Below are 16,149 nucleotides of genomic sequence, written 5' to 3'. Positions count from 1 at the left end.
ACAATGGGACAGCAGAGAATTACCTGAGGGCATCCCTACCAACCAGGACAGTGGGAGGTTATGAAACATGGATATACACACAATACTATTCTAAACGCATCTTATCTGACTTGGGAAACCAAACAGGGCCAGGTCTGTTTAATACTAGGAAGTACAAGGGTCCTCCAGATACAGCTTGAATTGATTCTGATGTGAAATTTTCCCAGTGTTAGGTCCTATCTCTTCAGAGGGTTGCCACTTGGAGAGTTCCCGTATAACTTGGAGCTGTTGCAGGATGATAATGGTAACATTAAGAATGGATTTGCTGCCCCACAATAGTGGAGCCACTGGCTAACTCTGCAACATCAACTCTTACTTTCTTTGCTTTCATTATGATTTGCCTGTGACTCTGCCCACAGATTTCTCTCTCTGATTTAAAAGCTCTCTCTTTGGTCCACTTGTTCCACTGATCCCTTTCAAACCACACAGTTATAGTATTATGATTCCACTTTAACTGCCATGATTTCATCCTCTGGAATCCTGGGATTTGCAGTTTGGGGAGGAACTCTCAGCAGAGAGCTCTAGTGCCTTACTCAACTGCAAATCCCACAGCATGGAGCCATGGAAGGTGATGTGGTACCATATCTGACTAGTCTGAGAGTTCTGACAAACCCAGTGCATTATAACCAGTGGCTCCAATCCAGTTAAAATTAGTCAAGGTCCTAATAAAACTGGTGTAATAAGTTAGTTGTGGAATGTGCTTGCAATTGAACTTAGTATTTATTAACTTGTGTTGTATTGGGCCAATAAATATAGTACAATAATGGATAATTATAGCAAAATGACAAAATAACAATTTGACACAAGAGCAAACAAAATAAATGGCTCAGTCACACAGCTCTTTTTGCAAATTAACCAGTCTATGGATGTTATTGTTGCTACTTGATTTGTCCAGTAGAAGCTCTCTAATATTTGAGGTAGGAGCATTTACTGTACTATCTTCCAGAGAACTGCTTCTAAGATTGAACTGGGACTTTAGGCAGGCAAAGTTATATGTTTTACCATTCAACTTTGGCCCTTCCTATTTTAGTCCTGTTCACCATGTCACTGGACACTACAAATTTGTTCCTGTCTTGGCATAAGATAAAGCATGACCTCTATGAGGATCCTGACTGCTATAATTCCCAATAGGGAGAGTGGAAAATAACTACACCATGTGTGTTTATAGAGGTATTCCCTTACCACCAATGATGTGTGTGTGTGTGTACACACAGAAATTTACAACCCTACGTATTTCATTCCAGAAGCCCAAAATAATGAAAGCAATATGTTTAAGAACAGACTAGGCTGATATGACAGTTCCACATCTATTTTTAAGGCTTTAGAAAGCATCTGCTTTCTTTTATTCACGAATCTATGAGTAGGAGCTCCACCAATATACTGCAAATGCAAAATAATGAAGAACAAAGTTTCACATGTTTAAAAATTAACAGTGAATAGGAAAAGATATGCATTTAGAAGGAAGGAACATAGTGCCTCTAGCTCAGGAAATTGTTTGTAGTGCCAAAACTGAGTTTGTCATTATTTCATACAAAATCTATTCTTTCCTAGTTCTCTACTCCCACCTTGCCTCAGCAGTCTAAGAAAACATTGGCTGGTCTACATTAAATCACCTAGAAATCTATACTGACATCCTGATCTACCGTCTACCCAACTACTAGTTTAGCCTCTGATGCTTTATACTTGATGAGTAATAATATTCATGCTGTTTAGCTTTGCATATAGTATACACTATAATTTTGAAGGAAGCATTAGAAGTCTGAAGTTCATAGAAGTATTAAACATAGGGTATGTTTCTAGACCATAGTGAGTTGTCAGTTGGAGCAAAAAGCTTCTGACACATTAGAGTTATAAACTATTAGGACACAGGTTTTGGCGCTCTTGAGCCCAACTGATCCATTTGAAGTGGGCTCTGGTCCACAAACGCATATGCCAAAATCAACATCTCAACTTATAAAATCTGACAACTCTTAGGATTCCCCAACCAGTATAGCCACAACCACTAGCTATGTTAGCTGAGGAGACTCTGGGACCTGTTGTCCAAAAAAGAAACTTTTCCAAATTCTTTGGAGTGGGGAGAGACTGGAACAGAGAGAATGAGATCTTTAAGGAGCTACAAGACTCTTTATAATTGGTAAGAAACATGAGAAATAGGACAGAATGTGACCTGAGGCACAAAGGCAAAACCTCTGTTTATTCTTTCATCATAGCAGCAGAACATGCTACATTTGTCACTCATTCTTAAAAGCTTTGAGGCTTCCTTTGAGTTGAGTTCACATTTCTTTACTTTGCACAGCCTAACAGCTTAGCTGGAGTCCTATCATGCACTCAACCGTATAGTCTTATGAAACAGCAGTTCAAAAGAAGACACACACAACTGTCACTCATTCAGGTAGCACAATCCTGAAACAAACTGTGTTATACAATGTACACTCTTTAGATCTCTTTGTTTTCTCAGAGAGGACAGTGCTGTGTTCCTGCTAGTCGTATGATATCATGTTCCTAAGACATGCACTTGTCAAAGAATAACTATTTCCCTTGAGCCAAGTTATGACATCAGTGACACTTGCCAGATATTATAGCGCAGATCAAATGTGGCATTCAGAGCTGATGCCTTGTAGCTGTCTGGCCATTTCACTTTGTGTATGTTCTAGACTTTACAGATGGAGTTTAGTTTCTTTGCCTCCTGTTGAAATGATTCAAAAATAGCCATGTCACCAAACCCAAATAAAAATGAGTGACAGAAGAAAAGATATTTGAAGTTCACACAATCCGCTCTGAGTCTGTTAAAAAGAGAGAACATAAAGGTGAGAGCAGCACATTTCAAAACTTACTCGAGAAAGCCTGGTGGAAGAAGCACCTTCTATATTTATTAAAGTAAGCCTTTAAATGTTTGCTAGATTACTGCTATGTTAACATGGTATGTGTGAATATTCTCTAATTTTAAAAAATAGTTAATAATGCAAACTATTACATGTCATTTCTTCATCATGTTACATGTATTTTAACATAGTAATTTTTTTAGATATTTAAGCACAGTTGTCCTTAACTGTATTAATATCTGCATATATCTATAAAGCTTCAGTAGTTATCAGAACACTACATTAAAATTTGGCACCTTAGACAAGATGCACCCAAAGGTCATGTTTAACAAGATAACAGTTGTAAGTCATATCCTTGTATTGACAACAATATAAAAGCTTTTTTTGGTTTTAATTTTAATAATTAATTTTAAGTATATTTAATGATGATGCTACTTTACTATAAAAGAGATTCGTTTTAATCCTTTCCAAACCAAACCTTGAAATAAGTTGCATTGATTATAGTTATATTTATATATGAGTAGGCAGATATACAACTGGCCTTTAAGCATGCTGACTCCTGAGGGGTAAATTGTTTATATGCCTTTACTGAGGGGTTTTAAAAAGATTAATGAAAACTATGCTCAGAGCACAATTCTGTGCATATCTGCTAAGACATAAATCACTGACATTAATGGGACTTGTGCGTTTAGGACTGCACTATACAGCTACAGTTACACCCATTAATTTGGAAGAAAGTTCCACTGAACTCAATATGGCTTACAACTGCACAGACATATATAGGACTCCATTATAAATTTGACTAAAAATAAGTAGTCCCTAAAGTACTTGAAGGATCTTGAAATCAGAAGGTTTTTCTCTGCTCTGAGGTTTCAGATACATGTAGAGAAGGGCACGGGAAAAAACAAAAAGCCCATCAAGGTTACTTTTATTTGAAATTCCAGTATAGACATAATATCTTGTATCATGTTAAAAGGAGAACAGCTACAGAGTTAGACATGAGACTCAGTTGTCTGTTACGAATTTACACCTAAAACATCTCACTGCATTTAAATATAAAATGCAGACACTTTCACAAGTTGTCATGTTCCTTCAAGTCATTCCCAACGCATGCCAGTCCTAATGCAAACATATCATTGGGTTTTCTTAGCAAGATTTGATCAAAGGAGGTTGGCCATGGTGCAGCTGGGAGACGTGTGCTCCGATAAGAGGGCCCTCACAACTGGGGTCCCTCAAGGAGCCATTCTGTCTCCCATGCTTTTTAACATTTACATGAAACCGCTGGGAGAGATCATCCGGAGACATGGTTATCAGTATGCTGATGACACCCAAATAATCTTCTCTATGTCTCCGACTGATGCAGTGACTGAGGATGGCGTCTCTCCTCTCGTGGCCTGTCTGGAGTCGGTAATGGGCTGGATGAGGGAAAACCGACTCAGTCTGAATCCAGAGAAAACGGAGGTACTTGTGATAGGTTCCCCTGGTCCAGGAATGGCGGTGGTTCCACCTGTCCTGAACGGGATCACACTTCCCGTGAAGGACTCTGTGCGCAGTCTGGGGGTGCTTCTTGATTCGCCGCTTCACCTTACAGCTCAGGTGAATGCGACGGTCAAGAGCACCTGTTATCAGCTTCGGCTTATTCGCCAGCTGCGCCCATACCTGGCCCAGAGAGACCTTGAAACGGTGGTACATGCTCTGGTAACCTCTCGATTGGATTTCTGCAATGCGCTCTACATGGGGCAACCCTTATACCATACCCGGAAGCTACAGATGGTACAGAATATGGCAGCCAGACTGGTCACTGGTACCTCCAGGGCCAGTCATATTACACCTATACTTAAAGATCTGCATTGGCTGCCCATCCGCTTCCGGGCACAGTACAAGGTGTTGGTGATAACCTATAAAGCCCTACATGGCTTGGGCCCAGGATACCTGAAGGTCCGCCTCTCTCCATACATTCCGCCCCGCACCCTCAGAACTTCTGAGCAGCAACTACTGAGGGTCCCAGGGGCTAGACTAACCTCCACAACGAGGAGGTCATATTCCATTGTCGCCCTGGCCCTCTGGAATACGCTGCCCATAGAGCTCCGCTCGGCCACCTCCCTGGTCCAGTTTAAGAAGGAGCTAAAAACCTTCTTATTTCAATCTGCATTCCCCGAATGAAGTCCCAGTTGGTCTCCCCCCCCCCCCCCCGACGACAACGGTGGTCAGCTGATGGGGTTTTAATTTTGTTTTTAATATCAATGTATTGCATTTTTATGTATTATGGTGTATTTGTATTGTTATTGTTAATATGCTGTTCACCGCCCTGATCGATGGAAGGGCGGTATACAAATAAAATTTTTATTTAATATTATTTATTATTCTCCTAAGGCTGAGAGCATGTGACTTGCCCAAGGTCATCAAGCAAGTTTCATGGCTGATCTGGGAACTGAACCCTGATATCCAGAGTGGCAGTACAACACTCAAACCACTATGCCACACGAGCTTCCTTATACTGCCACAGCATTATTTTCATTGAATTATCCTATGTCAATAGGAGTGCATCTACACTGTAGAAACAATGCAGTTTAACATCACTTCAAGTGCTGTACCTTCATCCTATGAATCCTGGGATTTGTCATTTTACAAAGTCTTTTCCCTTCTCTGCCAAAGAATGCTGGTACCTCACAAAGCTGCAAATCCCTGTATTCTGTAGGATGGAGCTGTGGCAGTTAAAGTATTGTCAAACTACATTTGTAGATGCATCCTTGAAAGGCTGAACTGAATGAAACCTAAATAAATTACCTATGAAGTTTTGCTGTCACTCCAGAATTCAGCACACGGAAGCCAAACTGCACCTAAGAAATAAGATTCAGCAGACTGCATTCAAAGAGTTTGGCCACTGATTTCAACAAAATGTGTAATGCTTCCCTATTCCCCCAGTTTCCTACATAGCAAAAACATATTTATATTTTTCAGCAGTTGTATATTTAAAGCACCTGAAAAAAGGAGGAAGGGAGGAAAAGATGTGCATGGTTTTCTTATTTTACAAGTTTGCCTAAGAGTGTTGGCTGTTGTTTGACTGTGTTATATGGGTGTTGGTTGACATCTCCCTTTCCACCTCCCTCCTGTAGTTATTCCTGGTAAGGGTGAGGAAGAGAGATCCCTAGACTTCTCTCTTCCCCATTTTCATATGACCTGTAAAGTATATGTAGTTTATTGTGGCACAAGAGCTCTCTGACAGAGAAAGCTAAGGCGCAGTACAGACCACACAAAAGTGCAGTGCTGGCACCGATTTTAAGGTTAGGGACCACGGTCCCTAACCCTAAAATATGCCGGTGGCACAATAATGCAGCGGCCCGTGTACACGGGCACCACCATTATGACGTAATGGACGCATAGTGTCAGCATGTCGTGTTGCGACAGTTACATCACGAGTGAATCATTTGCACACTCATGACGTCAAGCCAGCCACAAAAAAAGAACCTGTTTTTTCCAGGTTTTTTTTACTCTGGAGTGACGGCGTGCGGTTTGGGGGCTGTGCCATTCCTCCAGAGTAAAAACAGGCGCAGGCAGACTGCCATTTCTCAGCAGTCTGTACTGCGCCTTAATATTTCAAAAAACTACAGATCTCCAAGTTCCATAATATTGAGTGATGGCAGTTAAAGTAGTGTCAAACTGCATTACTTCGGAAGTGCAGATAAGGACCTAGAGACAACAACAGTGACAGACAGACAGTGACAGAAGGATAGGTAGAAAGAAGAGCTAGGATATGGAAAAGTTGAACTAGTACTGGGACAGAGAGAGAGAAAGGCAAGCAACAATGAATAAGTGTGGGAGAGAATGGGAGAGAAACAGAAGAGTGGAACAAAAAGTTTCAAACCCAGATGAAGCTGGTGGTGGCTGAATGAATAAGGCAGGGGGAAGAGGAACAAGAAAGGTCAATAAGAAAGCAAGAGTTGGAGAGGAAAGGAGAGGAGAGTGAATGAGAAATGGAGTGAAGACATGACCAATTGAATTTTAAGGTGGATGAAGCCATTTAGATAGCTTAAATAGTTTGGGGTGAAAGTAATTTTATGGCATTCATTAACCTTAGTAGAAAGCTTTATTTGCATAAAAATGCTTCATGTTGACCAGCCAAAGACACCCTATGTACACTCTTGAGGCTAGCGAGGGAAGGCTGAACACTTAGCATGGATATTCTTGGAAATGTTCAGCAGAGTGCCTGTAACAGAAGAAAAAACAGAAGCTGTTTGTGGTTTTCTCTTTTCTTACATACACAAATATGTAGCTCATTTGGATGCTGACCTAATGTGCCAAAAGGAAAGAATGTGAGTTAACAATGTTAAAAGAAGCAATTACAAATCAAGTCCATAGGACTCACGCTAATAGCAGTCTCAGGTGGTGAGTACCAATAGGATTGCAGCCAGAACAGAGCCAATGAGAAAAAGGTATTAGAATGGTTGGGACCAGTGTTGCCAACAAGCCTCAAAGATAATTCCCCAAACGTTTGGCCAAAACTCACCAAATCCCCCTCCCCATATCTCACCAAATACTTATTTCAACTCTCAAAATTACCATTAAAACCAATCACCAAAATCACACCAAAGGCTCTGAAAAGTACCCATTTTGGTGTGAAAGTCACCAGATTGGCAAAACCCAAGGTTTTTAAAAAGAGGGTCCCCACCCTCTGCAAACAGCTTAATGATGTCTCGGGAAGCACAGCTGACTATTAGGTCTCCTCCAGGTGGACCAATAGTTCCGGTGAATGTCGAGCAATTCTGGTTCTCGATTTCACAACTTTTAAACAGTTGTTCCCACTCCCACATCCAGTCATGCCCTAAATATACCTGAGTTTCATCCATTCTTTTTCCCCTCTGTGTGGAGTGTGGTTAACTCTGGTGTAGGCAGGGTTTCCTTTGCTCCCCACCATCCTCTCCCCATGCTTCTTCCCCTGTATCCACATTCCTTGTCCCACACATTTATTTATTTTTTATTGCCATAGATATAGTCCACTTTAGCAATATAATTGTAAAACAAGGGAGGAGAGAAGAAGAAATATTCTGTCTGCTAACTGGAAATGTAATGAGAGAAGGAAGGTCAAAGCTCCATAGGAAATGTCACACACATACCCTTCAAAAAGTTATCAGTTGGACCACCCAAATGATAAGAAGAAACAGACAATGAAGAAGAAAGAAACAGACAAAAGAGATAGACTTGGAACTTTCTCCTGCATGTATCAGAAAGTTCAGAGACAGAAGATGAACCCCACTTCCTATTCTGGCTTTAAAAAGTGGCTAGTCACAGAAATTCAAGATAGTATAGATCAGGACGCAGGATATATCGTATGGACTTTTTATTTTAAAAATCCCAACAACTCTTATGAAATCTTGAAGCTTTTGGCCAGGGCAAATGAGCCCTTAATTAGAGAAAAACGTAGGATTCTGTGGATGAAGAAATTAATGGAACATCATGAAGGAAAGTGTGACAAGGTGCAATCCTAAACTAAACATTTCCATTATAGGGTGCTGTTACTGTTGCATGAACAATTGCAATATTTACTCTGCAAATAAGAAGTAATTGGTTGCATTCAAAAACCTTCTGATGCTGTTTCATATAATAAATGATAATAGTGTGGTCTTATCCTGAATGCTTTAGGCCCAGTACAAACCACCAGTTTGCAGCAGCCTGGGGTCAATTCTAGGTTTCCGTAGCACGCAGCATCCGCACACTCCGGAACCTAGCATGTATGGGTGGTGCCGTCTTTACGCAGCACCATCCATATGGCGCACGTATCCATGTCGCAAGTGCGGTGCAGCATCCGCACCTCCGGGGGCTGTGCTTCCATCATCAGTGCACCAATGCACACCAAGAAGAACCCAGTTTTTCCAGGTTCTTTTTTGGTCCAGAGAGACGCTGCATGGTTTGGCTGCTGCAGCGTCCCTCTGGATGAAAACTGGGCACCTCCAGCCCACCCTTTTGGGGCAGTCTGGAGAGCTCCATAGACACATTTGTAAACTTAACAAAAGATTTGTGTTCATTAATGCAATGGTGAATTCATTCTTGCATTCAAAATGGCAAAACTACCCTGAGTTTTGAAATGTCAAAGTAGAATGGTATCCACTATCAAATGCAAACAGGAATCTTGAAAGCTATAACATTTTGAGGGTTGGTTCTGCCTAGCAGTGGTCAAAAGCAAATTTTAGACCTTCCATGAGTATCTGAGAAGGGCCATGAAGACAGTTGTGCTGTTCACACACCAGCTTGGGAGGAGAAGTAAACCCTGTAGTCATAGACTAATGCAGTCAAGTTGTTACAGGACAGCATATTCCAATGTGTGAGGCAGATTTTGCTGTGGAAACATTTCTGAAGCTGAGCTATAGCTTCAGACAAACCATCTGTTAGAAGAGTCATATATTTTCATATAGGATTAAACATCAGTTATCAGTTTCATACAGGGTTTTCATTTTTGCCATTCAGGTGGGGGAAGTCCACTGTTTTCTTAGCATATATATGACAAATAAGAGTTGCTTTCGGTACATTCTGTTGCTTCCTTTTCAGAAAATGAATAGATATACTGGTACCAAACGCCATCATGTGGTAGTCCATGATGCCCATGGCTTGAAGAATTTTTGGGAAGAAATCATTGAAACACATGCCAACAGAAAACAAGCTGAAGATTCCCGGTTAACCAGAAGTGCTTTGAATAAGTAAGAGGGTTTTTGCTTTTTTTTAGAAAGTGCTTCACATACAAGCTTGCTTAGAAAAAGAAAGTATATGCAAGTATCATGAACTCTAAGGTGGCATTTCCAATATTTTTGTTGACTGAATATCCTTCAAACTCACCAGTGAACACCCCACTTTCTGCAGTTCAGCAATGGAAGTTCCCTGCTTGGAAGGGACAGAATTCCCTTTTTTCCCCCAAGAAAAAAACAAAACAGATATCACTCAGTAATGTTTTAGATTAAAGGTTGCAACACTTTAGCCCATCTGTTTTGGCATTACAGTTCCCATAATTCCTTACCATTGTCCATGCTTGGAGCAGATGATGGGAGTTGTAGGCTAAAACATCTGGAGGATGAAAAGCTCCTCGCTTCTTCTTTAGATACATGCAGATCCTGTAAATTATACTTGTTTGGACTACCAGAATTCCTAGCCAGCATGAGTATGCTGAATGAATATATTGGACTGGTATAAAATGGCCTGTCCTGTGGCAGAGAACTAGATGATGAATTGACTGCCTTCCCAGACTATACTTTGTCAATTTGTTTTGCTAATTTTTAGCTTATTTGTGTTGTATCCATATGTTTCTGTCATAACAACTCATCCTTTTAAAGGCCTTCACTGATAGTAACCTCAGAATTAAGACACTGCTTTTGCATAGGTACATTGTGCTACGTTGAAAGTGCATCTATTTCCAAATGGCGTAGCCAAAGAATGCACAATTTAAAAGAAAGGCACAAACATCTCAATGTTTGTGGCTTTCTTTTAAATCAGGCAGGACATGTTTTCACATTATAAATTTATTTTTAGAATTGAAGTTAATTTCCAGATAGTTCCTAGAGATGATGACTCAAGGTACAGAGTGGAAGCACCTTCTATACTACCAGTCCAATGGCCAAGATGATCACCTGGAAAAGTGCTCCTATAGCCCACTAACCACATGTTTTATCAAAACTCTCATTGCTGTTAATAGGTTTCATTCTCAAGTAAACATGTATATAATTGCAGCATTAGTTTTCATAATATGATTGTTACACAAAGGCCTATTTTCTGAGAAGGGGTTCCAGGTATGCAGTCCCCAGATTTGTTCCCTTTGGAAGGTCACAGGAAGCTTACGCTATTTATAAAATGGGCTCTCATATACAAATGCAGAAGGTGAACATCACTGGGGGCTTTTCTTGAAACACTCTAGCAGGCAACCCCCAGTCCACATTAGGGATAACCATCAATGTTGTCAACAATGACATAAATTTATTAACACAGATGAGCAGGATAATTTATGTGGTTGCGTAAGTGAAACTAGTCTGCCTCTAAAACAGCCTGTCTGCTGCTCCTAATGCTGTTGCTAGTTCATTCAGGCAGAAGTAGGGTTGCCATATCCCGCCCCCCGGCGGGACAATCCCGGTTTGGGCGGTGCCATCCCGGTCCCGGTCCGGGTTGGCGCCCAAACCGGGACGGCCCCGCCCACCGCGGCCACCTCTGCCGCCGCGGCGGCTCCAAGGCCTTTCTGAGGCCTGGGAGGGCTCTCCGCGGTTGGAGCTCCAGCCGCGGAGACGCTCCCTCCTGGGCCCCAGCGAGGCCAGGGAGGAGGAGGAGGAGGCGGCCGCTTCCCACCGCGGCGATCACCGCGATGAGGGGCGGCCTCCGCCTCCTTCCCGGCCTGGGAGCCGGCTGAGGCTTGCTCCCAGACCGAGAGGAGAAGGAGGCCGCTTCCCACCGCGGCAATCACCGCGATGAGGGGCTGCCTCCGCCTCCTTCCCGGCCTGGGAGCAGGCCGAGGCTTCCTCCCAGGCCAGGAAGGAGGGGGAGGCCGTTTGCCACCGCGGTGATCGCCGCGATGACAGGCGGCCCTGGCCCTCCTTCCCGGCCTCTATGGAGGCTTGGGCCTCCACAGAGGCCGGGAAAGGGAGTGGGGGCCGCCCGCGATCGCGGCGATCGCGGCGATCGCGGGCGCTCTCCTCCCTCCTTCCCGGCCCCTATGGAGGCCCAAGCCTCCACAGAGGCCGGGAAAGGGAGTGGGGGCCGCCCGCTATCGCGGGTGCTCTCCTCCCTCCTTCCCGGCCCCTATGGAGGCCCAAGCCTCCACACAGGCCGGGAAAGGGAGTGGGGGCCGCCCGCAATCGCGGCGATCGCGGCGATCGCGGGCGCTCTCCTCCCTCCTTCCCGGCCTCTATGGAGGCCCAAGCCTTCACAGAGGCCGGGAAAGGGAGTGGGGGCCGGGAGAAGGCTGCATCCCACCGCGGTGATCGCCGCGATGAGGAGCAGCCCTTGCATCCTTCCCGGCCTGAGAGGAGGCCGAGGCTTCCTCCCAAGCCAGGAAGGAGGAGGAGGACAAGGTTTTAAAATGTAGGACCTTTAAAAAAAAAGGTCCTACATTTTCAAGCCTTGCCCTACATTTGTCCCGGTTCGGAGCTCCTCATTTATGGCAACCCTAGGCAGAAGGTAAAAGAAGGAGAGAACCAATGTTCTTAATATCTCATTGCTACTTTGACATAAAATCTTTGAAGGTTTTTACTAAGGGGCCAGATATTTCTTTCCATTCCAGGATTGTTGCAACACTACAGAATGAATGCAGTTTCATACCATTTTAATTGCCTATGCTCAATGCTATGAAATCCTGGGATCTGTAGTTTGTTGGAGCACCAGAGGTCTCTGACAGAGGAGGCTAAATAGCTCACAGAGCTGCAAATCTCAGAATTCCATAGCATTGAGCTATGGCAGTTAAAGAAGTACCAAACTGCATTAAATCTGAAGTGTAGATGTAGCCCAGGTGTGCTCACACAATCCTGCTCTTAGCAACTTGCAACAAGGCAGGGGCTTCTTTCTCAAACTTCCTGTCCTAATGCTTCCCATTTCCATTCCCTTCCTATTTATTTCCTTCTCCCTTCTTTCCTCTTAGCCTCGTGAATCATGAAACCATCACTGGAAAGGAATAGCATGAACTATTCTGGGCCATTGCTGCCTCCCTAGCGCTACCTTACAAACCAGCAGTCACATGATCCAACAAGCTGCTGTCTAGACTGCCCTGCCATTGCCCACAAATTGAGAAGCAAACTACAATGTCTCACAGCACCAAATATAGCAAAGCCTCCACAGTCCTTTCTCCCTTCCTTCCAGGCAGAGTGAATGGTATAAGAAAAAAGGAAACAGGAAGAAAGGGAATGCTTCATGCTTCCTCTGTTATGTGTTTTCCTCCTGAAGCTGGTACTATCCATTGCTTTTGCTCCATGGGATTTCAGAGCTATATTTGTGATGTAGACATGTATCTGGAACCCTTGCAGGGGTAAATGCTTTGGGTCAACAATTAAGTACTCCATTCCTTCTGTCTCTTCTCTGATGATAATTCATCCTGTTGGGGGACACTTTTCAACAGAAAATAAGCTACTAAGCCCAAAACACACTTGCAGTGTAATACAGTTCCCCCATTTAAGCACCACTTTCCCCTAAGGAAAAGTATTTACTTAGCTGGGGAAATTGTCTAGAAGTAGCATAAAAGTACAGTAGTATTCAAAAAAAAACAAATGTCTCTGGAATGGTTTAAATATAAAAGTGCAATTTGCAGAACAGAGGGCTCAAACAAATTAATGCCACATCACGAGAAGCTGTCCCATGATACCTTTCTAGGGGAGAGAAAGCTTTGTACATGCATCTTCATTGCAATGAAGCTTTTCCCTCCTTTGTTGAGAATGGAAGAATACATCTACATGGAGCTTGGTGAGAACACAAGTCACAGTGGACGAAAACTATTGAAGTCACCATTTCAGTGTGAGAATAAGCTATGTCATAAATTCAAAACAAATTATGGCCCTTCATCAGATGTGTCAGCTGCTGCAAAATAACATCCAGCAGCTCCATTCAAGCTAGACTTTAGAAAGCATGAGTTCTTCAAACGGACTGTATAATTCATACAATGTACCCTTATCTCAGTAGGAAAGGTACACTGACCTCACGGAATACTGAGCATTTCTCTAAGGCAGCCGAATTGAAGGCAAATATTCTCTTTGTGTTCCCTGGGATGTTGTAGTTGACAAGGAACACTTGGTCAGACTTTGAAAGGGGTTGTGAGGAGAGAGAGAGAAAAGAAGAGAGAGCCTGTGCATTGAATAAAAATATTCCCAACAGATTACACTGAATTTTTAAAGTCTTGAATAAGGCCTCCTGAGAATGCCACTTTTGCTACAGGGCAGATCAAACTGAAAAAAGAGAGGAAGTTAAACTATAATTTGCAGTCTCTGCTGAAAGCAAAACAAAAACGACCACTTCTTTCAAAGGCTACCATAGGCTTATTGAGACATTTAAAGAGGCAAGCAACAGTATCCAGTGGCATATTGAGAGCTGTGTTGATGTGATATTTTCTTTCCCATTGATTTTCAGAGAAGCTGGAAAGTCAAAAATGGAGAGTTGGAGGTGGGAGTGACTAGCTTTCTAGGTCTGGTTTTTGAACAATTGTGCTTTTTAAAGGAATTTAACAAAGTCACCAGGACACTCCATGATCTAATTAAAAAGTGAATTGCCCTCTCCCCCCCCCCCAAATTTTTTTTTGAGGGGAGGCAATTCACCCAGTTTTTTGTCCAAGAAAAAAGTTGTCACAAGGCACTGCAAGCCAAAAATAGTTCTGGGATCACATGCCACTATGGGGCCACATTATTCCTGCCCTAAATGTAGGGCACCTCTTTCTTTTGTAATTTTTAATATATTCATTATTATCATTGCTGAAACTGTATTACATATTCTTCTAGAACTGCGTGATGGAGTACTTATCTGTTCTTGCACATTATTACTATAGTTGCATATCCAAAAGACACATCCAGATAAATTTGAGTTCAGGGAGCAAGTGTCCAGAAATTCTGGTCCTTAATGTCCTCTAATAGCAAGTCATTCCCTTCATATTGGTCCTGTAGTGGAAATTTGGGAGCAATTCAAATTATTAAATCTTTTCCATTCCCTAAGAAACCTTCTGGACTTCTGGGCATACATTAAGATCCCAGGCATATGAGATGACGCCATATCAATGCATCATTAGAAATGTATTTTCTTAATTCAAAATGAGTGTGTTGATACTCCTTGACTTTTGTTTTGCCTTTGAAGTCCCACTAATAGTGTCTAGGTTTGCAGATTTCCTTCATGTCATTTCCAATGCATGAATTATTTGACTTTTCCTGTTAAGACAGCACTTATACCTCATCCAGAGTATACCCAGAGGAGTAGGCAACATGTATCTCTGATGACACATTGCCTATGGTCACAGATTTCCTTGATGTTATTTCCAGTGCATGCATTATATGACTTTTCCTAAGAGACAGCACTTATACTTCATCCCAGAGAATACCCAGAGGAGGAGCAGCATGTATCTCTAATGACAGCATTTTCCCAGTTGTTTGACTTCCCAGGAATCTAGCAATGTCACCAGGTTTCACACTGCTGATGAGTTATACCATTAGTATCCTCTCTGTCCCAAGCCAGAAGGCCAGGGAGATACCTAGGCTAAATTAACACAAGACAAGTGTATTGGTGATGAAAGAAAAGAGACAGCATTGGTATCACTCAAAAGAGCTAAACATTTGAAAAATTTGGCTGGGGATGCACTGATGTATACTGTTTGTCCCTTCTTCCCAGGCTACGAGGTGAATGGGCCCAGAGACTGGAAGGTCGAATAAAGATGCTTCAGAAGACAAATGAAAAGCCCAAAGTGCAGACTACCCTGTTGCCAATTGAAACTTTTCAGTCAATGCATAAAACAGCAGCCTAACATTTTTGCTGAAATGTAAGGGGTTTGGGGTTGTTGTTTTTTTGCTAGTACTGTATCTAATTTTGATCTTGCATGCACTATTATGAACATGAACAGAAATTCCAATGACATCTATGTTATAAATGAGCAGAAAAGAGAGATCAAACTCAGGTCATACCTTCAGTGCAGCTCAGATAATCACAAAATCATTTAAATTAACAGTTCAAAGGCTATGGTGTGTTTTCAGCTATATGTATAACTATGTCCCTGTTAGCTTCTTACATTGATCAAATGATAACATTATAATCTTAACAAAGAAAACAATTCTTTATTTCAATGATGATGATGATGATGATGATGATGATGATGCTTAAATTTGGCTCATATATTTCCTTGTATTTCCTGATGTTTCTACCAAACATTTGGGCTTCTTGAGGCTGAAGCACTATAGTTTTGAGAAGATCAAACATCTGGAAATAATAGAAGTTCTTCTAGATATTGTTTTTTCCGAGATGAACTGTCTGGCCATTTTCATGTCAGTAAAAAAATAATCTGTTGAGAAACATCTGAATTTTTCCCTTTAGAATTTAAAATTCTGGGGTTTCCCATTTTGCATTCCACTCATCTATAGGTGAGCTATAAGAGCCAGCATAATGTAGTCGTTTGAGTGTTGGAGTACTACACTGGAGATAGGGGTTCAATTCCCCAGTTGGCCATAGAAAACCACTGGGAGGCCTTGGGTGAGTCACATACTCTCAGCCTCAGAAAACAACATGATAGGCCTTAGAATCATGAAGTTGGAAAAGACCACAAGGGCCATCCAGTCCAACCTCATGTCCTGCAGGAACTCACAAT

General features: G+C 42.2%; 1 protein-coding gene across 2 annotated transcripts; it reads left to right on the top strand.

Annotated features, from left to right (window-relative positions):
- Window positions 1-2,790: 2,790 nt before the first annotated feature.
- On the top strand, window positions 2,791-15,508 carry LOC149323683 (protein FAM240C-like). Of its 2 annotated transcripts, none has more exons than XM_089511956.1 (3): window positions 2,791-2,846; window positions 9,405-9,553; window positions 15,183-15,508. In XM_089511956.1, exons 2-3 carry the CDS (start codon window positions 9,408-9,410, stop codon window positions 15,313-15,315), a joined length of 279 nt encoding a protein of 92 aa, XP_089368082.1. In that variant the 5' UTR covers window positions 2,791-2,846; window positions 9,405-9,407; the 3' UTR covers window positions 15,316-15,508. The 2 variants fall into 2 exon arrangements, with proteins under 2 accessions (XP_089368082.1, XP_089368071.1); XM_089511945.1 differs by lacking the exon at window positions 2,791-2,846 and adding an exon at window positions 2,885-2,916.
- The last annotated feature ends 641 nt before the right edge of the window (window positions 15,509-16,149 follow it).

The sequence above is a fragment of the Sceloporus occidentalis genome, unplaced genomic scaffold (assembly GCF_023333645.1).
Source record: "Sceloporus occidentalis isolate IW3139 unplaced genomic scaffold, rSceOcc1.0.p SCAF_1, whole genome shotgun sequence".
NCBI lineage: Eukaryota > Metazoa > Chordata > Lepidosauria > Squamata > Phrynosomatidae > Sceloporus > Sceloporus occidentalis.
This window is presented reverse-complemented; position numbering and strand designations above follow the sequence as displayed.

What these genes read in the sequence shown, in the direction of transcription:
- LOC149323683 (XM_089511956.1), top strand. Translation starts at nt 9,408, where the DNA reads ATGAATAGATATACTGGTACCAAACGCCATCATGTGGTAGTCCATGAT. An exon ending in ACCAGAAGTGCTTTGAATAA is followed by an intron (nt 9,554 to 15,182) that starts GTAAGAGGGTTT and finishes CCTTCTTCCCAG; the next exon opens with GCTACGAGGTGAATGGGCCC.